Source organism: Motacilla alba, chromosome 7 (genome assembly GCF_015832195.1).
Source record: "Motacilla alba alba isolate MOTALB_02 chromosome 7, Motacilla_alba_V1.0_pri, whole genome shotgun sequence".
NCBI lineage: Eukaryota > Metazoa > Chordata > Aves > Passeriformes > Motacillidae > Motacilla > Motacilla alba.
In genome coordinates, this window is record NC_052022.1 from 20,674,115 (window position 1) to 20,699,642 (window position 25,528).

General features: G+C 37.8%; 1 protein-coding gene across 9 annotated transcripts in view; it reads left to right on the forward strand.

The window, feature by feature from the left end:
- RAPGEF4 (Rap guanine nucleotide exchange factor 4) overlaps positions 1 to 25,528 on the forward strand; it is a 150,886-nt gene that overhangs the window by 57,636 nt on the left and 67,722 nt on the right. For all 9 annotated transcript variants that reach the window (XR_005257603.1, XM_038142848.1, XM_038142849.1 and 6 more), the window contains 2 exons: positions 13,907 to 13,979; positions 15,069 to 15,133. Coding sequence is in view for 8 of the 9 variants with exons in the window: in XM_038142848.1 (XP_037998776.1) it covers positions 13,907 to 13,979; positions 15,069 to 15,133 (138 nt within the window). In the remaining variant the exon portion in view is untranslated. The remainder of the gene's footprint in view (positions 1 to 13,906; positions 13,980 to 15,068; positions 15,134 to 25,528) is intronic.

Here is a 25,528-nt window from a genome sequence, read left to right on the forward strand (position 1 = left end):
TTTGCCATGAGAAAACACCACTAGGTGTTTTCCTAGACAATATGTCATTCCTATTTTATAGAGTTTTAGTTTACTTCTTTTGGAACTTGTGATTTCCTAAAGTTTAGAGGTGAAAACAATTTCTGAAATTGCTATGTGATTCTTCCGTAGCACAGAGGATGTGGAGGGGGCCTTTTAAAGGCCTGTGTGTATCTGTGTTCCCTTTGGATATGGCACTGAAACAGAGCCTGGAAATAGAAGAGGGCCAGGACACAGCTGGAATGTAAGCCGCCTCCAAGTAGCCCTTCCCAAGGACGAAATTTCCCATTGCAGAAATTACAAGAAATCTCCTAAAGGCTACAGTGTAGCCAGACATCACATTTCCCAGTTTGTACCGGTTTTGTTTCGAGTGAAATTCTGAGTGAATGGCATACTTGGGAATATGGTGGTGGTCTCATGAGATTTAGTCTTCGGTACTAGCTAGTGGATAATGGGTCTTTTTTATCTGAACATGGATGCTCATTAGTCCTATTGGAACAGATCAGCAAATGCAAATCAGCATTGCTGAAGCCAGTGACACTGCTAATTGATGTCAGCTGGGCATCCATTCCAACACAGGTGACTATAATGAGCTTTAACTCCTTAGGAGATATGCAAAGGATGATCTTGTACAACACACAGAGATAACAGTGGCTATTTTATTTAAAAAATATCAAGATTTTAGCAAAAGTCTGCAGTTTATAAAACTGAAGAGACAGCATAATGCTAAAATTACGCTCTGTGATGTTCCCTAAACAAGGAAATAGTAGTATGTAGAAAAATACTTGTAAATTGGAAACTAACCAGTTAAATATGTTAGGCATATGTGTACAGTTTCCTCATTGTATGACACTGAATTTCCCTCATACTATCAAGGGAAAAAAAAAAAGATCAGATAAACAGCAATTAACATGTGAAAAAATAGTTATATTAAATGGAAAAAAAAATTCTTGCCTTATTTTCCATGTGTTTAATTTTTATTACAATATGACTTGCAAAACTTCTGTCTAATGTAGTTTTAAACTTTTTAGATACGAGAAGAATTACCTAAAGTGCATTTACATGTAAAGGCAGCTTTTTCTCTCTGTGAATAAACCCTTCCTTAAAGGCAGTTCTGTAGTTAGACCTGTGGCTTGGTGGTTAATGCCTTGTTCTCTTATGCAAGTCAGTTGATTCCTCTGGTGCCTCATAGTACTCAGGAACCATGGAGTCCTGCAGTGTGTGACTCATGCTATAGCTTATTTTACTGTATATTCTATATAAAGATTCTCTTTGAATGGTGAGTGGATACACAGGATCAAAGTGACAATAACAAGCTTTGTCTGTCTTACTTCACAACAGAGAAAGAGCCCTACAAAATAGATTGAAGTGTAGGATGTTGCAAATGAGGTACCCTCCAATTAAGACATCTTCTAGCTCTAGTATTACCAGTGACCTCGACTTGTCTTTTAGAGGGACTGAAAGTTTCATCCCAGTATAGCAATACACTTGCTTTGAAAATCCTTCTTCTTGGGTCAGAAAAAGGATGAAGTATATCAGATTATTTCTCAATAAACCTGCTCTTCTTCTATCAGGAGAGCATAAGTATGCTTGTGTATATTTTCCACCACTGCAACAGCAAGTGATAGCAGTGCATTGCAAGCTAGAGCTGCCTGGTTTAGGTGCTCAGCACCTTCAATACCTGTGCCCACAAAAAACTGAAAAGTTACAGCTTTAGGACATCTGTGCATGGTGTTAATGAAAACACTTAAAAGAATTGTTAATTATAAGAATTGAAATTGCAAAAGAAACTTGGAATATAAATATAATCACAGACAGTGAAAACAATAAAGGAGTTTTTCTGTGAGTGGAAGGATTATTTCCTTTTTATTTTTGGTCTTTCCTGCTAACTGTACCATAGCTTCCACAATGTATCTGTTTGATGGAAGACATTGCATGTAGTGTTTGGAGTTACACCTGTGAGGATTAGTCAGCTGGCTGTTATCCAGTGAATTGGGATGTTCGAGAGTGCTGCCCTCTTTTCCCATAGTAGTGACACTTTATTTGGGACCTCTCTCCTATTACTAATTTCTGTTTCGCTTCTAGGACCCTATTTAAACCCTATCTCAAATTTGGTTAATTTTTTTCCACTGAAATCAGAAGGGTTTCTGTGAAGAAGGGGGGAAAGGGAGGAATTGCCTGCTAGACAAAATATTTGCATTTTGTTAGGAAAGCAGAGAAGCAGAACAAAGTTCTTCCCATGCCTGATTTAGTGCAGGAGGTCTGACACGTGGTGGCCACAATTATAATAGAAGGAACAATTGAAGTTTGTTGGGTATGCTTTTAATGAGAATGTTGGGAAAAATCATCAGGAACTTCTCACTGTAAAAGAAGTGGACAAGATGCTTTCTCCTCTCAGCTGCCACTGCACAGCCAGACTCACAATTATTTACTGCATTCTTCGAGCAATATTTTTTTGCAAATGATTTTGTGTTGCCTCTGTTGAATTTTCAAGATCTGCAGTGTAAATCTTAAACAACCCATTTGTCTTCATATGATAATCAACAGAAATTACTCAAAATCATAGTGCAATAATATCATGCACTGTTACTTTTCCTCCTTCACTGAAAACCAATTTAGTTTGCTCTCCATGTGAGAACTGTGTATTTATCTAGTGCTGCTGTTTGCTTTGTGTAAATATTATTCCGTGTAATACATCATTTCCAATTGGTTCAGAACAAGAACTGCCAGGGCTCATGAGAAGCAGGTGGTGGGGCCTCCCCAGCACTGCCTAATGTGTTTAATAATGTTTTTTCGTCCTTTAAATAAACAGATGAAACATGATTCCATGAAGTGTGAGGAGGAAATACAAACATATATAAGAAGAGAAGAGTTGAAAATAGTGGACTAGAATGATATTTTACTTCCAAAATTGATGGTCTATTACTGTATGCCCTGACTTCATGAAATCTATCCATCTAGGAGTTAGGCTGAGATTTCAATATGCTAATGAAATTATTTTTAGCCATGTGCAAGGGGAAACCCAGAAGAAATGGCTGTTTGCTCCAGTGGAATGGAAACATAAAAGTTCAAATACAAAAAGTTAAAAAAATTGTATCAGTTCCTAATAAGTTGTCTATTGAATAGATAACTTTTAAAACCAAATTTAAGTTTTAGAATACTTCTAAAAGCCAAATCTTTCAGACTGACAACATAAATGCCATGGATTTTTCATTCAGAACATCTTTTAGTAGTTTGACAAAAGTTGTCTTAGTGCAAGAATCAGCTTTACTCATTGCCCCTCTGATGGGGAATATGCTTCCTAAATTTTCTTGGAGAAGTGCTGTGTTGTACACTCATAGTATGTGGCTAACTTTGAAGATCTGTTAGTGAGTCTTCAGCAACCCCTTTTCCCTTTCTCATATAGGTAATTGTTTACAACCATCCACATCACCATAATCATAATTTGTGTAGTCCTATGTAAACTTAACAGTTGTGTCTCTTTGGATCTGATTATATCTAGTTAAAACTCTGTTTGTGACAGGGTTGGCTCCGTTTCTTTAATTAGTTGCATCCCTTTGTGGTTGTACAGCTTCAGTGCAAGAGTGTAATAAATAGATGGGAAAGTGTTTCCTAAGCCATTTTTGTTTCAGTCTTTGGAGGTCTGTCCTACAGTGAATGCCAAAGCTCTGAACTTCTTGTTCTAAGTGAGCTCATCCTCTGACGTAACCATACTTGCTTTATGTGAAGAAAACTCTCTGGTGAAACATTCTCATCTTGAGTTTAGTTAAATTGTGCCATTCTGCATCTTTTGTGCTGTGTCACTTGCCTGCTTGCATCCTGCCCCTAACTGCACTCTAGACGTTTCTGTCTGGGAGGAGGGAGACAGGATCTGACCTTTTATTTTGTGTGTAGAACTTAGCAAAGCTGGACCCCAGTTAAGCTGATTTCAGAACTCTATTTGACAAAGGAGGAGACTGATGTTATGATATTCTCTTTACATTCTCTTTTCTTTTTCTGGAAAGATTATTATTCTGTTTAGTTCTGTAGTTTACCCTTCATTATCTTGTGTCTTCATTTTTCTCATGTTCCTCTTGTTTCATTTTTCTCTTTTGGTCATGTGTTCAGCCTTAAAATCTCCGTAGTATTTTTTTCACTTAAGAAATTCTACAGTGCATCTTCATTACTGAACCCCACTGCATGTCTCAAATGCTGCTCTAATCTTGATGATGAATAACATGACAGATTGTAGGTGGGATGAAAACTGAAAATGAGGAATCAAGTTTACCATTTTTTTGTGGTTATATATTGTACTGTGAAGGAAACACCCTTTCAGAAAATGAAATAAATAGAAAACAAAAGCAGATAATAAAAATATTAAATAAAATATTTAAATACTTTTATTTACTTAATAGTTGTGTATTAAGTAAATAGAGAAACTAGAGATGAGCTTGTGACTGGATAATTGGCACAGACTTCTTGATTTGTGTGCTTTTCATCTCAATATGCATAATCTTTAAACCTAAACTATCTCAACACCAGCCAAATTTAAGGAGCCAAGCTTCTGCCTATCGTGGAATTGTATACCTGTTTCTAAGACATCAACAGATAGGACAAGAACACAGAGTCTTAAGCTGCATTAGGGGATGTTTAGGTTGAACATTAGGAAGAAATTCTTCACAGAAAAAGGTCATTGAGCACTGCAGCAGGCTGCGCAGAGAAGTGATGGAGTCACTGTTCCTAGAGGTATTTAAAGAAAGACTTGGTGTAGTGCTTAGTGCCATGGTTTGGTTGACAAGGTCTTGTTCAGTCATAGGTTGGGCTTGAGGATCTCAAAGGTCTTTTCCAGCCTAGTTGTTTCTGTCACTTTGAACTGCTTCCTCAGTGGCAAAAGGACAGAGGAGGGAGTTTGTTTATTAGACATATCCATAAGCTGCGTCACATTCTCTTTTTTTTGTCCTTTTTTTTCATACTGTGCCCTCTTCCTTGATGTAGTCTCTTCATTCCTTGTGACAACTCCAGTAGGTTGAAGAAGTCTATTTAGGCTGTGTATTGCACTCCCCTCTTGTCCTCCCTCCATGTTCACTCCTTTCCTTCTCATTTCTTATTACTTTTTCTTTCTTTTCTAACATTTAACTTCCAGTGGGACTTTCTTACTTCTTTCCCATCCCTGTGTGCCTCCATTCCTCACTGCCCCCTCTTGTCATGAGGTTTGAAAATGTTTCTAAGGGTAAGCTGAAGGGAATAGTGTTACTTTATTTTTTGCCTAAGGAGAGAGTTGTACAACAAACAGTCACAGCAGGACTCCAGGTCAGAGCTGCAGCACTGGCAGCAAAATAAATTGTCTGTGATTTGAGGAAATCACTTGCACTGATCTCAGTGTGTAGGAAAAACCATGAAAACTGTCCCATCTGAATAAGGCTGTTGCATTGCAGTTTGTTAATGCAGTTTACTTAATCCTTATGTTATGGCACAGCTGAATCACTGTTACTAATGTTTGTACTTCAGTTTGATAAAAGTCAGTCATTCCCATCCAATACATTTTGAAATCTTCAGAAAATATTCTATTGTACAAAAAGGGATTATGTTTAACGTGCTGCTAAGGGGTCTTTCTTTTGTAGGAAACTTCAGACCTGAGAGCCATGAGATGTTGGACTGTAAATGTGGATGTAAAACAATGTAACTAAACACTGTTTTACAAAATAGCTGAAACATTATTGTGAACTCCTGCATTTATTGTAATGCAGTGTGCATGAAGGGGACTCCAGATTTGAGCAGCTTGACCCTTGAGAGGTTTATGCTGACAAGGTAATTCCAATGGTCCCATTGCAAGGACTGCTGGGTGAATTGGAGGCCCACGTATTTTGGGTTCCTGTTAGGTGATATCAGTCTGATTGTGAAAATCAGTCTGATTTTCTGTCAGAATACATGCTTTTCTCTGCAAGAAATAGACTGTGTTCAATCATACTTCCTGAAATATAATTTTTTACTTTGTCTTTACATTTTTCCCTCTTATTTTGTATTGTACTTGCTTTGATTTCTCTACAGTGTTCCTGATTGAGCTGCACAAACTGCTTTTAAAGCAGCTCACACTGTGATCAAAATAATATTTAAAAAGCTTTGAAGAAAGATAAATGTTATAAGGGAAATTGTATGTTTACTTATTTACACTTATTAAATATCCTCGTTATTGTTATGCACAATTGAATAGAAACAATCAATTTGGAGAATTATCCATTAAAAGGAAGCCTTTGATGTTAGATGAGTATTGGAGGTTGATGTGTGCTTATTTCTGTGAGAAGCAAAAGCAGTGTTAGAGTGACCCCACTGAACTACTTAAGAGGTTTATATTGATTGTAGAGGAATTAATATTTAACCCAGAGTTTCCTTCCAGATGAAAACCAATTTCTAGACTAACGTACTTCTGTGTTCAGAGGTTATAAATATGAAAAGCAGTTACAGATCAGCTCACCAGCCTTTTCTTTATTTCAAATCTCCTTTAAAAAGATATGTAATGGGAGGGAAGAAAATAAACTGTTTATAACCATGAATAAAGCCACTGCTGTGCACAGTGTCATCATAAGGCCAATGTGTCATTTAAGTTGCACTTAAAACCTGTTTTTAAGACATAGCTACTGCAGAGACCTTGTAGTGACCTTACAGAATTTTACTACAGAGGAGTGTGACTTCAGCCCACTGTCAGAGCACAGCCTGTAGCAGGAGGTTTCCAGTTTTTCTCTATCTCAGCAGCACACACCTAGTTTCTCATCAATTTTTTCAGATGAGGTCTGTTTCATTACATTCATGCAAAGATATTTAGATCATATGTATCAGGCCTTCTGTATTTTCAAGGTGGCAGTCTCAGGGTGGAACAGCAACTTGGTTTAGAGGTTCTTGCTGACTTCCAGCTTACTAAGTACACACAATCCTTGCTTTTTGCTTGCTTTGGAGGCTAAGATATATTATCAGAAGATATCAGAAGATGCTTATGCTGCCACAATTGCAGAATTTACCATTCTGTCAAAGCACTTTCCACATATCTCTCTTGTATGACCTTTTGTCTCAGCTGAAGTTCTGCTCCAGAGAAATGCTGAAGATCAGTTAGGGGGGCACACAATATAGAAGAAAAACTGCAGGAGGCAGCCTGTAGCTGCTCAGGTGAGGAACTGAACAAAGCCAGCATCATCCTGTATTTCTGAGTCTCCTGTTACCTGTCTTGCAAGCTGAGATCATCTGAAAGATCACATCTTTGTTTCTCTGCTCATTATAATAGCGTATGTGAAAATAAGAGGTGTGACTGTCTGAAGGTAAAAGGAAGTATTTTGTACCTGGAACTTTAGGAAATTGTTCTTCCTCTTGTGCATGACCCAAGAGATGATTCTAGACTTGGTTTCATCTAAGTCCTGTTAATGTTAGTCTAAAGGTTGGCTGTAATGGTAAGAAAAATTATGTTGAAACAGCACATTTTTCTTAGTTGTTCTGCTCTTCATTTTTGAGATGTATCTGCTGGCTTTGCTAATAAAGATGCAGGTTTATGATTCTTAGTGGTGCAGAATTGTTCTTTCACTGTGTTGTTCAGCGAATTCCAGCTTAGGTGTGATTTGGTGCTTCTCTCCTATATGTGATAAAGGAAGAGGAAGAAAGGAGAGCACATCTTTGTTTTATGATCTTATATTGAGTTTGAAGCACTCAATATGTTTGTGATCAACTCAATGTTGGTGACATAATTTGATTTTAAAGGTATCACAGTGAAAAAGTAAATATGGAAATGTATAAAGGTCTTTTTCAGCCACTTTCAAAAACTTGAACTTGATGTTAAAGGCAGCTAAGTATTTTTTCCTGTAAATACATTATTTATTCTATGTTACACATCTATTCTAAATGCTTACACATTTAAGTAAAATAAAACACATAAATCAGATGGACTCTTTGTTCTTAATTTGTTTTTTTTGTCATCTTCTAAGTGTATGCAATCTTTCCCACCCCTCCCAGCCAAGTCCTGTCACCACCCAAGTGCATTTCCTGAGTGGATTTCTCTAGGAGACAGAATTGGAGAGCTGTATGATGGCATTTCTATATTTAAATTAGATGGAGCAGAATAGGCTGTGTAATTTGCTTAATCAGTGCTCATGCTCTAATTTCCTTGGATGAGATTTTTTGCGATGCAGTCTTATCTTTGGCTTTCTATCTGGTAGCCAAGTCTGCTATTTGGCATGATTTCAGAGAGTTGGGTGCATTTTTCTTCTTGACGAAATATCAAGGGGATGCTGTGATAAAGCAAATTCTGCACACAGAGCTTTTCAAGCATGATAAATTGATTTAGGTGGAAATGTGACAGGAAAATACATGTCTCCAGAATAAAGAGATGGTGTAAAATAAAGTGTAGTTGATTAGAGCTGTGCAGAAACATTGTGAAGATGGTAAATGGAAAAGATGCAGATTTATCTGCTGTTACATAAACTGTACCTATTCTGGGATCAGGATTCAGCAAATTTGGTACAGGCATTTCCTGTATTTATTTTATCTGAACATGACTAAATAGTGCTTCACTTCTGCTATTTCAGAGCTTGTCTATCACATTTTAATGACTTGATAGACTGACGTATACAAAACAATCTGTTTCTGTTCAGTAAGTTGTGGTGAGATCTTCACATGGCTTATTTTCTATTTTTCCACAAAATAAAATACATTTTTGCTATTGTAGCATTATATTTTCCTAGTAAGTCTTTATACTTTCCCTCAGAAATACCTCAGTTCTGTTCTCTTACCCGTGCTGTTGATGACAGCAGTTGTTTATATTCTGTTAATGACAAAAGCAGACGATTGTCGATAGTCAGGATACTTGGTGTTCTAGAGTGAAGCATCAGCTTCAAACAATGGTTTTTTTAATCTAGTATTAAACAGCCATGGGTTAGGCCCTTTTTGTGGTAGCCAGTTAAGTGACATTGACCTGAAATGTATGGAAATTTTCTGATTGAGCTTGCTTAGAAGAAATACACTTGTTAATTTGTAAACATACTAAGAAGACAGTATCTGAAGTCAGAATTAGGCCGAGTCACCTGGGGGGCTCAGCACATACTATTGGGCAAAAGCAAGGGTGCTGTTTGTTTTCCCCTTTGTAACAAGATTGGGATGAAAAACAACTATCAGTGTGATAATCAGTCTGGGGTGGTTTTTTTTGCAAAAATCTGTAAGAACATTAGGCACTTTTTGTTGGATAACACAAACAGATAGCAGGCAGATGACCTGAGATTTTACCCATCAGTTCAGTGAAGACCAGAGTATGCACTCCTAAGGCAAAAGTCTGGCTTTTGCAATCTCCATTTGATTTGATGAGTGAAAAGAAGGCCCAACAATCTTCACGGGCTCTTTCTTTCAGGGGCTTCTCTCCTTATTGTTCTGGAGAAAAAGAAGAAACAGTGCACCACGGGAGTGGCATGCCCTTGTGAGTAATGCTCATGAGGGACGTGGTTCACTGCCAACTTAGAGGAAGAATAGAATTGTACTGAGAGCATCAGTGATCAATTATTTATTGTCAAAAGAAAAGAGAGAAGCTGGCTCACATTGCCAAGCTACAGCATATATTCCCCAAGAGAAACCATTGCAGAAGTATTGACAGCTAGTACAGGAGTTTTGCAGACCTCAGGCAATAGTCCCAATAAGAGCATCTGATGAAATAATTACACAAGGTTTTGAAAAATGCATGGAAAGGTCACCTTGATATTTGGCTTAGGACTTTATATCTGAAATTAATTATTTTGTGTTACTCCCAAGTTTGCAAGTTAGGCAGGCTTTGCTTTGTCTTCTCTGTTCAAGGTTAGGGGTAGGCAGAGGAGGAGGCAGTAGAAATGGTAAAAAATGACACTGATTGAGATTGTGAATAGAGGAGAAAGAAGGAAAAAGAAAGATCATGTATTGAACCAAGCACCTTTTGAGGTCTACAAAACTGTCCCCAGTGTTACAAGACACTTAATACCCGGTATCTGGCCACAGATTCCTTGGATCTGTAGATTCACCATGGTACAGGGAGGCATCAGAAGCCTGAGTTCCTAGTGCTACAGACCATCGCTGCCTGGGTCCTTACTGCACAGCCCTTATTGGCCAGCTGCAGAACTGCTGCCCTTGGGGGGAGTATTTGCTGTAGAACCTGTGTTGAAATCTTTATACCCAGGGGGGTTCTTCCCTTCATCCGTCCTGTGTCTTTCCTGTTAGAGTGCCTGGGGTTTTGCTACACAGTGAACATGGACAGCAAAGGCTCATCTATATTCTTTGTGTGTGCCTGGCTTATTCTGGAATGTTTGTAAACAAGTATTAGCTCTTCACTATTTGCAGCAGAAGAGAAGGACTAACAACAAAGACCAAAGACATATATCCTATGTATGCTAGAAGAATTTTTCAGGAATTTAGAGATAGCTTGCATCGCAATTATAGTAATTGTCTTTCTAAACATTGGCATATAAAAATATAGCTGATTATGTTCCCTGGGTTGAAGAAAACCTATTGTACTCATGAAAGCCTATGAGACAAACTGCAGCCAACTACAAATAAAGCCTTAATTTGAGCATGCAAAGAAACACACTGAGAGACCTGACAGCAAGTGGCCTTAGAAACCATTCCCTCGCAGCACCTTCCCAGCAGGGCAAGTGTGTGATTCTGTTTCTTCCTTTTCTTCTCTTCCCAACTGTTTCTTGTCACCAGTCTTCTTTGCTTTAGGCTATAGCCGTGGCTGAAAAGGTCAAAACGTGTTAATTTTCACCACTGCATGGGTATGAGGCAGTCAGCAACTGGAAAAAAAATACTGTCTTTATTACTCATGCTGTCAGATTAGATGTAGGAATTGTCTGTTATTTAAGCTGTTGCATGATAGAGTCTATAAATTGGTATAAATCTGAAGACAGAGTGAATAGGTCATTGAATGTAGCTTTAAAAACTGCTGTCATGTTGGATTTACAAAACTTGAAGACTTCTGGTAATAAACAAGCGTATGATGATTTGATAATTATTCCTGTCTTTCATAAGGAAAGCCTTTCCAGACTTCATACTACCTGTGGAATATATTTTCAAAAGCCTTTTGAAAATATCTTGTCTGGTAATCTTCAGGATGATTTTAAATGCCACCTATGAATATAATTTCATTTACTGAATTTTATTTTCATTTACAGACAGTATGGTAACAAGATAGGTCTCATTATCTCAGCTTTCACTGATCTCATGCCTGGAACTTTATTATTCAATCTGATACTGGCAAATCTTTATGCAATTACTTAGGTCTGTCTTTGCATGCTTAGGTTTCCCAGCAAATAGTGTTTCCCTGACTCCTCGAAATAAGTTTCCCTTGACATTTAATTTAGCTGATGTGGTGACACAAGTTTAGGCATAAATTATACCTTTTATGTCAGCCCACACCCACTGAGATATCCTCATGAGAGACCATGTGTAGGCAGTTGTATCAGCCCTCCCTCCAGAGATACCCAGATATAGAAGAAAGTTTCATTTATGCGGAGGTGCCCTGGAGGAGTATGAACAACTGAGCTTTCCAAGGGCATGCCTTGAATTATTTCTGCTTCTGGTATTGCTGCTTGAGCTCCTTCACAGGCAGCACTGCTCACAGGGTTTGCTGTATCAGACTCATAAGTGGACTGATCCCAGGACAGGCTGCGACCCTCATGCAGGAGGTGACAGAATGGACATCCTTGGGAGTGATACCAAATTCCTACCTCACATATCCCGAGTCTGTTCTTGGTGAACTTTGGTGTCCTGAGCATGAGTTGTGCCTGAATGGGAATAGATGCCTCCTCTAAAGTTATGTATCTAATTCTGGCTCACTCTACCTGTAGGTTTTTTCTGAAGATGGGCCCTCATATCTTTTGAAAATGGTATGCTGTGTTCTGTGTTTTGTCTCATGAGAAGAATAATCAGGAAAAATATTAGAGAATTAATCAGAAAAAAAATGCAGTGTGTGATGTCTGTGGACATGGTATAGGAAATAAAAGAAAAAATTACTCTCTTCCCACAGTTTAAGTTCCTTATAGAAGTGGCTTAAATGTGGACTAGTAATGTATTTCTGGGAAAATGCTATTTTGGAAAAAACAGAACAAAGAAATTAATATCAGCTAAATGATGATGAAGAAGAACAGAAAAACATCAAAAACATCCTATACAATTTATTTTTATCTTGTCCCAAATGAAACATTTCAATTTTACATCTGTAAATCACATTTCAAGACCAAACTCAGTAGAATTGAACAAAACATTTATCTACTATTTGAATAAAATATTATTTCAAACCCTTGGGACACACTTTTGGTTTTTTGTTTTGTTTTGTTTTTTTTTCCTCTTTTGGCAATGAAAATTACTTTTTCCCTTGGTTTATATGTGTGATTTACTAGTTGAACTGAGAAAATAATTATTTCTTGTGTTCTTCCTCTCATTGAGTTCAAGCATGGGACTGGATGCAGAATATGGGAACTGAATGGTTTGAGAAAGAAAACAGGAGAGTTTTATCCTCAAATGAAATAGCATTTGTTTTCTGTGACTGACCAGGGATATAGCATAGATTTGCTTTTACGAGTATTCAGCTGGATTATGGGTGAGATTTAAATAATATGTTACTAAGCTTTAGGATGTAATAGCTTGTCTAAAAATAGGATTGGATTATTAAGATTAATGTAATCTTTGTAGCTTTTGTTATTATTTAGAATGCAAGACATCCAGTCTTTAATGCTAGAATTGATGATATTTTCATTTCCATTTCCAAGAAAAAGAAATGAATGAAGGATAATTCAAGCATTGTTAAAATTCAACAGGCAACATTTTAAAAGCAAATACATCCAAACTCCACAGAGTAAAGGATAAAACTTTTAAATTAAAATTCCACCATTGTGCTAAAATTGTACTCTCTCAGTTATTGTGTGTGCTTAGTTGAAACCTGCATGGATTTCAGCTGGTTGATTGTTCATGTAGAGCTCACTGCACACCCAAAGGAGTGTATGAGGAATTTTATTTACACTGAACATCAGAATCCCTATTGCACAAGTGTGTTTTCTGGCAGTTCCAAAAGGGAATTTTAATTGTTTATCCTTAATCATGACTGTAACACAGTGTGATTTGAAACAAAAATGTGTTTCTTATTCATTGACTGATTTGTATTTGATAAAAGGACAGTTTTTTCCCTTTGGTGTTATTTTCGTAGCTTCTGTGAGTTTCTTAAGCTTTGAGACAGAGCTTTGAACCTTACTGATCATGTCGTCAGCATTCACTGAAGAAAAATTCCAGTTGCTGACATCAGTTACAATTACGTAGCTTGTGGTGGTATAAGGGATGTTATTTTTACAAAGTTTCATCTGCTAATACAGTTTTTGTATGAGGATATACGTAATACGAGATGTGAGGTCTGTGTGTTTCATAGCCTTGTAGTTTCTGAATACCAAACTTAGTGTCTTGGATTTAAATGTATAGAGTTTTTACTCTACATCCTATATATTTCAAATCTTACACCAAAACTGTTGTTGTACATGATTTTTATGAATCCTTAGCTCATCTCCATTCGTATAATAAAGTAGCTATCTAGCTTGGATTCGGATAAGTAGTGTAATTTCAAATGAGCTTTAAAACAATCTGTATAGGAAATCACACAGCTAAGTAAAACATTAATTTATTAGAAACCTTAAAGTCATGCTTTGGGGAAGATGAAAGAGGGAACTGGTTTAGCACAACTTTGAAATAACAGCAGTGTGTACTCCAGTCAAGAAGGCAGACCTTGTAGTGTTGAGTAAAGTCATGTTTGATTGTCTCAAATCTCATGTGTGTGAGAAGCACAAGGCAGGAGACACAAGAATAAATAGCACATATTTCCTTGGATGGCTTTATACATGTGTACCTGACTGAATGTGCCATCGCTGTCTTTCAGAAATATCGACAGTATATGTCTGGACTTCTCACTCCTCCTTATGGTGTTATGGAAACTGGCTCCAACAATGACAGTAAGTATGAGAGATTAGATATGAGGTGATGGGCAAGCAAATGAGAAAAGGAAAGAAAGGGGAAGATGGAGATTCCCCAGGTTTGGGTATTGAACTTTAAAAATTTAATTCAGGTTGGTATTACAACTGCATTAATAGTGCATGTGGTAGAAGACACTTTGGAACCTGCCCAACTGCCTTCCCAGCTGTGTACAAGTGTGTACACAGAGCTGCACCAAAATCTGCACTATGACCCAGGCCTGTTGATTAAAACATACTGGATGACGTCGTGTAGCATTTTGCTGCTTGTGCTACATGAACCATGGAACATGGCCATGAGTCCTGCTAGTAAAATAAATATAACAAACTGTCTCAATTTTTTTTTTTTTGTTAGGATGGGCTGCACAACTTTCTGGATAATCTAGATTAGTGCTTGAGCTTGCAGTAAACATGCTGCTCTGTCATCTTTGTTACATAGCTAAATAATTTTGGTTATGTCTCTGCCTCATGAGAACCTGTCAAGCTGTGGGAGAGTGCTGTAGACATGAATCCAAGGGCAGCCTTTGGAATTCCTCACTTATGTAAATCAAAGCATTTATATTTATTTGCCAGGGATTCTCTGGATGCCAGGCAGGACAATATCTGATGGCTAGCAATTGCATCTGCAAATTTTGTCTCCTATGTTAGATATTCAATATATTTTCTTTGCAGGGTAATTGTATAGAGTAGCATAGCAATGCTGATTAGTGCAAACTCAATGTGACATTTGACTGCCAGGTACTGAGACACAGATAATGTTAAGTGAAAAAGTATAAATAACTCCTGCATCCATGCTTCAGATACTAAATTTTGAAAAAGAGCTGTGCTTAACAAGCTGTTTAGAATATTGACCCAAGTTAGCTTTTTTGTGTTTTTTGTGTTCAGTAGAGAAAACTTTTTTCTGAATAAATGTTTTGCTCTTTAAAAATTGCAGATTAATATGTGTGTTATCAAAGTATTGAACCCTCAAATTCCCTGTTCTACTAATAAATATTTTCACTGTCACTCCAAGTATGTATTTATATTCATATTTAAATACAGTATGTATTTATTTTCTGTATTCTTTTTTAGGAATGCCAGATAAAGACAGTATGTCGAACAGTGCTCTTTGCCAAGTTTCTAAAAATTGTAATAAGGTAAATCACTCACAGTTTTGCCCTTTTTTTTCTGTTGGAAGGGGAGAAATTTGGTTATGAAAAATGTAAAAGTATTCAGCATTCAATTAAAAATAACTGAGTTCAAATGCAAGCATGTGGTTGATGCATTTGAGTACTGTATACAAATTATGAGAATGTCTTAGATGTTGTATCATTTAAGTGAAGAAAGCACCTGGTTCAGGATTATTACAAAGTGTACTGCTACCAAAGTTTGTGTTACAGTCTGGTTTCTTGGTCTTTGTTGGAAAAGTGCTGAGGATAAGGAAGAAAAGCAGTAGTGCTATGACAAGACCAGTGGATAACCAGTGGATCATAAAATTCATTATTAAATCCTATTTTAAGGTGTACCTGAGTCTGAACTGATGCATAGGCATTGTTCTGGCCCTTTGCTCAGGGTGAATTTTCTCCTACGTTCAGAGAGCAGCTTTACATCCCAGCTCTCCTTTGTAAAATAGTTCTGTGCCTTCAGCCTCTCCAGATGAGGACCCACATGAAAGAACTCATGAATATTTCTGTGCCAGTTTCAATAGTGGGATAGAGTATATATATAGATTAATAGTGGAATGAAATAGTGTCAGGCATTGCTGTAAAGATTGATAACTTCTAGAATTTCTGTGTGGCAGGAGTAGAAAAAGTTACAGTAATAAACAGATGCTCGGATGCCTTCTTTCTAGACATGGGAGTTTAATTGGATGCATCTGTGTGATGTCTTTAAAAGGTGAAAGGTGTTTTTGTTGCACAAAAAGCATCTTTTGACAGCAGATAAAGACAAGGAATATTTTAGTTTGTTTCCCTAATGCAAAAATAACTACTTCCACCTCTCCCTGTCTGTCTGTCTTGCTTCCTCTAGAGTACTGACCTTTTTTAATCATCACATTTAGCTTTTATTTAATGTATACATGTAACAGTATGCAGTTCCTTTTCCTAGAGCCTGATTCACTACCTATACTACTTCTGGACACAGCTTTATCCTGTAGGAACATAAATATTTTTCCATGCACTGAGTAATTGTTCTTAGATACTTAGCACCTTGGATTCTGTAAGAATTTTATGTAACAGTTATGAATTATGTCTAAGTGCTTCTTTAGGTTATTGGCATTTCAGTGGTATACACTTGGAGTTAAGTCAGGTCAGGGGTCTTGCTGGATTTCTCAAGGAAAGCACCAGGTGCAGAATTCAAACTAAAAGATGTTTGTGTGTTTTCTGAAGCAGATAGAAGTAGCATGTAAAGGTAAACAGGTAAAAATGTCTGTCTCCCCTAGAAGGTAATATCCCCCAGTAATGGGAAGTGATGCTCAGCTAAGGGTGGTAAACACTTCCAGGTACAAAATATTTTAGAAACTGAGCAAAATTTAATGATTAATACCTTTGCCAATAGCTGGGCTTTTCTAGCACAACAGGACTCTTCCCTGTACGAAATAATTTCTTGGGTAGGAGACAGAGCTTGGCTAGCGCAGGCTCAAACTGCTCAGTGACTTTTACAAGAACAAAGTCCTTTGCAAACCGTATTATCTTCCTTTCCAACCTGTGTATAAAACAGACATCCTTCTCCCTCCCACACTGTACACTTTTCTCTGGAGAGAAGCAGAGTGAGTAAATGCGTGACAAATACTTGTCACCTTTTTTTCATCCTGGAGGCACTCAGACAGTCCCATAACAAAAGTGGCAAAAGAAGCTACACAGCATAGAAGTGGTCTATGAATTATAGTTCTTTGTTTTCTCCATATGACCACAGCTCTTTTTAATTATGTTCAGTGAAATGTAAATGCAGCAGAGGTAAATATGTGAGTATTTTGTTTGCTGCATGCAAACCTCATTCCTGCAGTTTTAAACTGTGCAACTGTTACAGTGCTTACGCAAAATGTCTGTTGCCCTTCATGCTCTGCAGTCTGGTGAACCATCAGGGACTTACTGGAATTCCAGGGCCAAATTCCCAGAGATGTTGCCAGCTTTTCAAAACAGAAAATCAAGATAGTGGAAAACAGTGCTGTATGTCTAGATGTTACATATTTTGCTTATTTTTAGGATGATGCATGGCTCCCAAAATGGTTAGTGCATCAGGGAAGGGCGTTCATCCAGGGAAAGAGAAATGATTTCAGGACATCTTTAGACTGCTTTAGATGGCCAGAATGGTACCTGTGATGCAGGGAGCAAATACAGCTCAGAGGGGCCTGCAGACTACTCTGTAGTGTTCAGAAAAAGACTGAGCAAGGAACCTTCTGACATCCAGAGAAAGTTCCTCAAAATCTTTCATATGGTAAGAAGACATTACACTCTTAGGCAGAAAGAGATAATATCTTCAGTACTTCTGATCATGATGCATTTATTTCAAAGTGCATATGTGTTGTTTTCATTTTCCAGGGAAGTTTATAACTGTAAATAATTTGCTTCAGATGAAATTTAATGTATTCTACTCTGGAAATATGAAATGCATGTTTTTCTTTTTTAGCCTGTGGTGAGTCTTTTACAAGTACTCTAATAGATGTTTTTCCATAATTGCTAATTATTTGAGTTTCATCTTCATAGCTTAATTTTTTTCTCCTGTCACATCTATTAGTATTTGATGAGTAACATAAGATTTTTCTTTTAATACGTGCTTTGGAATTTTCTCACCATATGGGGATGTTTGGTTTTTCTAGTTCATTAAAATCTACAAAAAAATTCTATTAGGAGAAAGCAACAAAGAGATTCTTTTTACCAAATGTGAATTCATTTGCATTTGGGGTTACATTATTGCACATCATTTAATGCAATATAGCAGTTAAATTGAGCATAAAATACTGAGAGGGAGTATATTACTGTCCCCAGTTATATTTTGGGGAATGGAAACAAAGTCAATTTAATGCTGTCTTACATAAGGGAAAATGACAGAGCATCAGTCTTTTTAACTAGTGCAGACTGAGCTCTCTCACTCTAGTTCTTGAAAATTCCCATGGGGTAGAGTTGCATATGTGAGATGAATGTAACCCTAAAGACAAAATTACAAAATCAATAATAATTTCAAATATGTTTTTGGAAAAGATACAGAAGAGTACTTAGAACGCAGGGGAGGCTGGGTTCCAGCATGCAGACAGAATAGTTAGGGGTCCTGGTTCCATATATTACCAGCAGAGCTGGCAGCAGGGTTGCATGATGCTTCCCACTACAGGACTCTCTTCTTACAGTTTGGCCATTTTTTTACTGTTTATGCTGAATTCACCATGCTGAGAGCATGCTCCTGGCTGATTTTTAAATCGAAATGGATCAAACCTGTCTGACATTGAGCTGGAGGAAAATACATAGCACATACTAAATAGCTTTTTCCAGTTATCCACTGGGAATCCTGTCCTTTGGACTAGAAGCTTGATTTTTGGGGCTTGTTCGTAAGGAGTGCCGTTTCTGAGCCCCTAGAAAATAACTGTATTGTTAAACATGGAAAAAGGTCAGCTGAAGCTGGCTCACCTGAGGCTTGGTGCAGTTTCACTGCAAACTTGTGCACTCAGGCTGTGGGCATTTTATGTGCAGAATTCCCACACTTGTGTTTGCTGCTGGGTTGCTTGGGCTTTCCAGTCTCAGTGCTTAACCATGTGGGGTTTCTCTCCAGGGCTTCTTTTAGTTGCTAGAGCAGTATTTATTTGACTCTTACAAAGTCAGACACTGATTGAAAGCCAGAGTTGTCTCCCCTGTTCTTCCAGACCCTTTTCTGGTACCCAAGTAGGAACAAGAAATAGCCCATCTGCTCTGGAGATAAAAGATAGTTTGAAAGAAGAGGGTACTGGAGGAATGAGTTGTGGAGATAAAGGAATTAATGTGGGTAAGGACAGAGGACACAGCCCCATTAAGAGCATGAATCTCCACTCTCTTGTGGACGGTGGTGCTGAATGCTATTTTTTGCTGTCAGCAAATGTCTTAAACTCCTTTGCAAACTGTGGATGCCTGAAAGCATAGAAATGATACACAGAAAGAGGAGAAATTTATGATTTGTAAGTTATTTATTCAAGTAGTAGATAGTAAAAAATTGCTAATGATCCAAGATGAAGTTTTATATTCTTTTCCATAATGGAATCTTCATACTGCAGTTTGCTGAAAGAACCCCCCCATCCTTAAGATGCCACACAAAATTCTGCTTGAAAGGAAGGCTAAAAATTAAGTGCTCAAAAGCAGAGTATTTCAAGAATGGGGGCTGACTGAGCGGTGTTAATGAAGTCCTCTTATCTGTGTTATGGTACAGACTTTGATTACCTGCTCACATACCTTTTTGCTGTGACACACTACATTAAAACAACGCCTTACCTCAAAAACCATGCTACATTTCTTTTTGTACAGCTTCACCTCAGTGACTGTTTTAAACATACTTTTTTGTATGTTTGCTCCTTCTTCATTGAGAGCATACATCCTTTAAGGGGGAAAATGCTTCTCATCTCCTTTGTACTGAGGAATCCATGCTGAACCCAGAAGACAAAAGCAGATAAATTTGTGCAAATTCATACAGTAATTCTTGCTATTGGGTGAAGAGTATGTATTATTTTCTGAAATCTTTCATGCTGTATTTCCTTTATGTTCCCTATATTGTCTTCAGGTTTTTATAGTGATACAGAGTTGCAGGAGCTCCCCCTTGTGCACAAAGTAATATTTGAAAAACACATGGATTGAGTTTGCGAAGCTTACAGGTTGAAAAATCCCCTTTATGTTTTTCATGAAATGTCTCCAAATCCTCTGGACTGGAACCTTATTGGAAGTGATTTATTTTAAGGTATTTTGTATGCCATAGCTCCTATAGATTGTGCTGCAATACTTCTGTAGAAGTCACCTTTTCATCTATCTTCTTTCCTGGCTAATATGATGTGGCAAAATATAGATTCCTTTCCTTTACTGAATTTTCAATAAAATGTAGGTACCATGTTGATTTTTATGTATTTAAATAATAGGGATTGTGGGAAATCACCCCGGGTTGGGGTGACCCCGAAAGGTAGAAAAGTCTCTGCTCCAACCCGCGCCGTCAAAGAAAGACTCGGGAATCTTCAGCCGTCAGTCTCAAGGTTGTTTATTGAATGTTATCTAAAAGATTTTCCTCCTGAGCTGCCGAGGTCCGCTCAGCAAGTCAGCCAGAGGCATACTGCCCTCCCACGGGGCTGATGTTGTCTTTTGTACTATATGATACGTACTTGATATTTACAGTTTTGTCCCAATACCTATCACCTGTGTTAGACAGTGACTTTCTGCTCTAAACCAATCTGTGAATGCCAACATCACCCAGAACATGGAGGTTAGGAAGAAGAAAGAAGAAGGACAGGGCACGCCCAAATCCCTCCATCTTAGAACTCCTGACCCCCCTGTACAAAACCCAAACCCCCCTGTACAGAGGTCAAAACCCCCATGTACAACACTTGAAAATTTTTCCCTTCACCTTGTTATTATCTCTACTATGCTACCTAAACTTGTGTGGTTTGTTGTTCTTCATGTAAGGTTGGTAATTTGTTCCATGGGTCAGGTTCAAAGCCACAGAGCTTTCTGGCCACATTCCAGGGTCTCCAACACTCCTGGCCAGGACCTGGAACATCCAGGAACGTCTGAGGAACGTTCTGGGTTCCAACAAGGGTTAATTGTGAAAACATTTTTATTAATTCTAAATGCATTTAATGCAGTTAAATAGTAAAGATCTTAGAGTGGACAGAGAAGGCCATAATCAAGAGTTAATCCTCAGAGTATTGCAATTTCAACATTGCCTACAAATAAACACAATCATTTTGCTTCTGATTTCCCTATATTTCAGTTAATTTTTCCTGGATGACCATTGTCAAAGGGAAAGCCTATTGAGCTATTCAGTGTATTGTTAAACGTGGACGTTGATAGAGTGTTAGCAGAATTCTAAGGGAAATGTTTCACATGCTCATGAAATTGTGGGCAAAAAAAAAAAAAAGGTGTGTGTTTGAAAATTTTACCATCTTCATGAAAACTGTGTTAAAGTGTGACTTATGTTCTGTGTCGAGGGTTTATGTAGCTGCCCAGTGATGCATGTGCATTAACTTCTATTCTCACTTGTTTTCTGTTTTTAAAGTGATTTCATGAAAGCACTACATGGAAATATTTCTAAATAATGTCTTTGTGCAGTCCTAACTGTACCCATTAATTTTAGGGGCTACTCTGACATTTTGGCACCAGTTTCACGTATATGAAAGTAATTTGCCTAGTGGTCTGTTCAAGTTCTTCATTTTGCTCTAGGTGAAAGTGCTTAGGGTTCAATAATTACCACAGCCTGTAACCATTTGGCTAGTGCAGAGGCTCTGCACATAGACCCTGGCAATGAGTCACACGATGACAGCTTATGGCAGGGGAAATACAAAGACAGGAGTATGAGATGAGTAGGAGTCTGGGAAAAATACGTTTTTCATATGTTAGTAAGGAACTTCATAGTGAAAAATGTGAAGGTCTTTATATGTCAGCAGAGCTCTTTAATGTAAACAAAATTGTCAGTAAGTCTGATGACTTTCCTGAGTAGACTTTGCATAAATTGTTGCAGAACTGCCAGGGAACATTGGGTATCTCCAGTTTCAGCCAAGTAGATGATATAGAGCTGTAGACTTCCCTTCTGAATGTCTTTGTGAATAGCAATACCTCAAGGGAAGCTTGCAACACCCCATGTCCTTTTACACTAATCAGCTCCCTGATAACCTATGAAATATCTATGATTCATGGTTTTGTTGTGTACCCTGAATTCTGGAGGTCCTAATGGCAATTTCTACTGGAAATGGTTTCTTCTGCTGTGCCTAATCATATGACTGAGCAGACCAATAGAGACCTAGCCAGAGTAGGCCCAGTATGAAACCTGGAGATGTGGGGAGTGGTTCCCATTTGATCTAGTACTATACAGGAACAAGTAGCAGGGCAATGTGGAGAAAGAGAATCCTCAGTCCAGGTTGCTGTGTACATGGCAAGATAATTCTCTTCAGTCCATACTTAATTAATTTCAAGGACTCCTGAAGCCCTTTCATGAATTTGGATTAAAAAAAAATTATGGTCTTTCTATCTGTTTCTTTTACTGAGGAGTTTTCATTGTGGTGGTTCTAACCATAAAAAGCGTTGCCTATGATGATAGTGGGAGTGGCAAGAGATGGAGGCAAGACTTCTCTTGATGGATGAATTAAACTTTTTGGAAACAAGGGCAGAATTTTTCAAGCTACAGACCTAAAGAAGTACTCTATTTTAAATGTTATCCTTGTTTTCTAAGAGCTGTAATGTCAGAGTACTAAATATATGTAGGTGTGTTTCAGTAGGTGTGTTAAAATATAAACAATTGCCACATTTATCTCTTGGAAGAAGATGAATAATGGGAAAAATAGTGACTAGTGTCCAATAACATAGTACAGTTGAATTGTCAGCGCCTAAAGAGGAAGCCTCCCTTTTCTGTCACAGCTGTAAAACGTTGCAGAAGCAACTACTGCCCTTGATTCAGGAATGGAACACTGAGCTTGGAAAAGTGTATCTGCATTTGTATCCTGCTTTGAGAACTGCAATGGCTTTCTGAGTCAGTGAAATTACCTGCAAGATCCAAGTCAGGGTAGTGTGGGTTTTATCATAAGGGAGGAGTGAAAAGCTGAAAAATGAGTGTTATAGGAAAGAGAGAGATTTCCTCTGTTACCAGCAGAATAATCCATATACTCAAGTCAGTGCTTGAGCTAGCCTGTATGAGTTTTTAGTTTCATTACTTTTATATCTGACTATTAATATATATTAATCACCACAGTATTTTTTTGAATAAAGAGTCCCCTTAGAGTGTAATCATTGTTATTTTGATGCTCTCCACTTATGTTGCCGTTCATTTTTATTCTTATTTTTATAGAGATTTTATTGCAGTTTGTGTGCATTCCAAAGCCTTGAAATTCTTGTTTGTTTTGGGTGCTTTGAGGGAAAGCAGGGATGGAGTCCTCTGCTACAAAGAGCTTTCAGTCAGAGAAAAAATAGAGTCAGACAGAAATATACTGGTTTACTTTAAACATCATAAGGCATGAGTTTCATGGTTGTTCATAAGTTTCTAATGAATTTTCTTATAGGAGCTTATTGTGATCAGTCCTTGGTGTGATAATCCTAAAAGATGCTGGAAGTGGAAGGAAGAAGTTCAGAAATCAATAGAAATATGCAAAACTAAGTGATATATATTTATTTGTTAAAATTGTATTTTGGAGGGGATCTAACTCACACTGCTGACCTCTTTCAGTGTATCAGTGTAATCAAGTAGTAACCCATCTGACTAACCTCACAAAAGGGTTGTGGAGGTGCTTGGGGTAGCATAGGGAATGCTGTTTGGCTAAAGAGACATTTTTTGTTTCAGACTTCTCTTGCCTAGCTGAATGAATGTTGCTATTGTAGTTTATATAAATAACCTAAATAATGGAAAAAATAACATAAATTCCTAGAAAATACTAAAATTTGTAAAGTACTCATTACTGTGAATTAGGTGTGGGACCATCTTTCCACAGGAGCACCACTCTCAGTTCCGCTTGTCTGCGAACACAGCCTACTACCTTCTCTGCCAGTGCTGGCAAGGGCAGTCTAAGAATATGTATTGTGGAGTCACATTTGATGACTCTTGCATCTTGACTGTGTTTTCTTTGAGATTCTGTCCCAACCCCTAAAAAACATGCACATATACTCCATTTATCTCTTGCAGTTGAAAGGCAGGAAGAGTGGGTAATTATACTGAGAAAAAAGATAGTCCCTTTCAAGGTTCATGTCTTCAGACAAGTCAAGCGTATACAAGTAACACATTTGGCACTTATATTTGAAACAGCAAAAGGAATTTTTTTGAATCTTGTAATTATTTTCTCAAGTTTGGCAGAAAAATTGGATCAGGGATTTTAAAATCAGATTCTTTCTAGTCACTCATATTGTCTCTCACAGAGCATTTTGACTGCCTGTCCTGCAATGCTTGCTGGAAATTGGTATTCCACAAAGTCAATTATAGTTCTGGGCCGGGAAGAAGTAATCAATGTGTCTGATCTGATAATTTAGCAGCATCGTTTTTTCTTGTGTATGGATGACAAAAATTTGAGAGGTTAATAAATAGTGGGAAAAAGCTGTCCAATGATTTTGTTCTTTTTCTTGTGTTAGCTAGTCAAGAGCAAAAGCCTGTTGTGCTGGCTGCACACAAATAGCACCACAAGTGTCCAGTTTGTGGGGCTCATTGAGAGCCATTCCAAGTCAGAATTGGAGAGGCAAAAATGTCAGATCTCTACATCAGAGGTGAAAATGTAATTGGGACTCTTAGCACCTGTGAGGTTAAGGATAAAGTGCTGTTGAGGTATTTATGATTTATGACTTTCATTATTTATTCTCTTTGTGAATTTACTTCTGAAAGGAGGCTTGGCACTAGACTGTGAACATGTTTGATCTTTGTGTACTTTATCATCAGTGATGCAGCTGTCTTAAAATTAAAGATAGCAGTTAGTGAGGAAATACAAATACATGTAGCTGAGTTAAATAGTAAAGAAATTAAAAGAATACTTAATTTAGGCTCCAAAATAAAATTTTAAAAAACCCAGTTTATTTACAATACAGATTAATACACTGCTTTTAATTACGGTTACTCAGACACACTTGTTTTCATCTTAGTAAACAAAATTTTTTATAACAAATTTGTTTAATAACAAATATGAACTGGGTGGAGAAAAAGCCAGTACTTTATCAGGAGCATTATGATTATTTCTTCATAAACCTTCGATACTCCTCTATTCATCCTCACTCTTTATAGTAACTGATTTCAAATTTAAGAATCTGAGGAGCCTAAAGGAACACCTTCTCTTCTCTCATGCCGTTCTTTCCTTTTGCAGAATGGCTCAGGTGGTTACTTTTCTCCCAAACTATTTTCTGACCCAGCCCACCTTGGAGCCTCCTGAGCAGTGACTCCAGAAGCAGAGGTAGGGGACAGTTGCTATGCAGTAGGAAGATGGTGGGATCATCAGCTCCCAGAGCAAAGCACATTTGGGCCCAGAAAGAGCCATGGCTCTATGGCTGCCCTTCCACAGCAGCTTCCAGTGACTTGCACCAGGGTTGCAGGGCTTTTCCTCTTCTGTGTACCCTGTCCTATGTCTCTTCTGTCAATGCCCAGCTGTGTGTGCCCTCTCTTCTCTAACACTAATGCTTCTGCTAGCCTGTGGAAAGGGAGCAGAACTGTCAGAAACACATAAACCTTTTTTCTGGACTTAACTTTCTTCAGGTTTGGATGAAAATGAGCGCCTGGCCAGGGCCAGCACAAACTACAGGATAGGGCTTGGGTGGGGGATTCAAGGAGGCAATGGTCCTCTTTGTGGCTGCTGTGATCGGTCTGCAGCTGTAAACGTCTGACCTCAGCACAAAGCTCTGCTGAGTTTGGCAGCTGTGGACTGACACTCTGCTGCC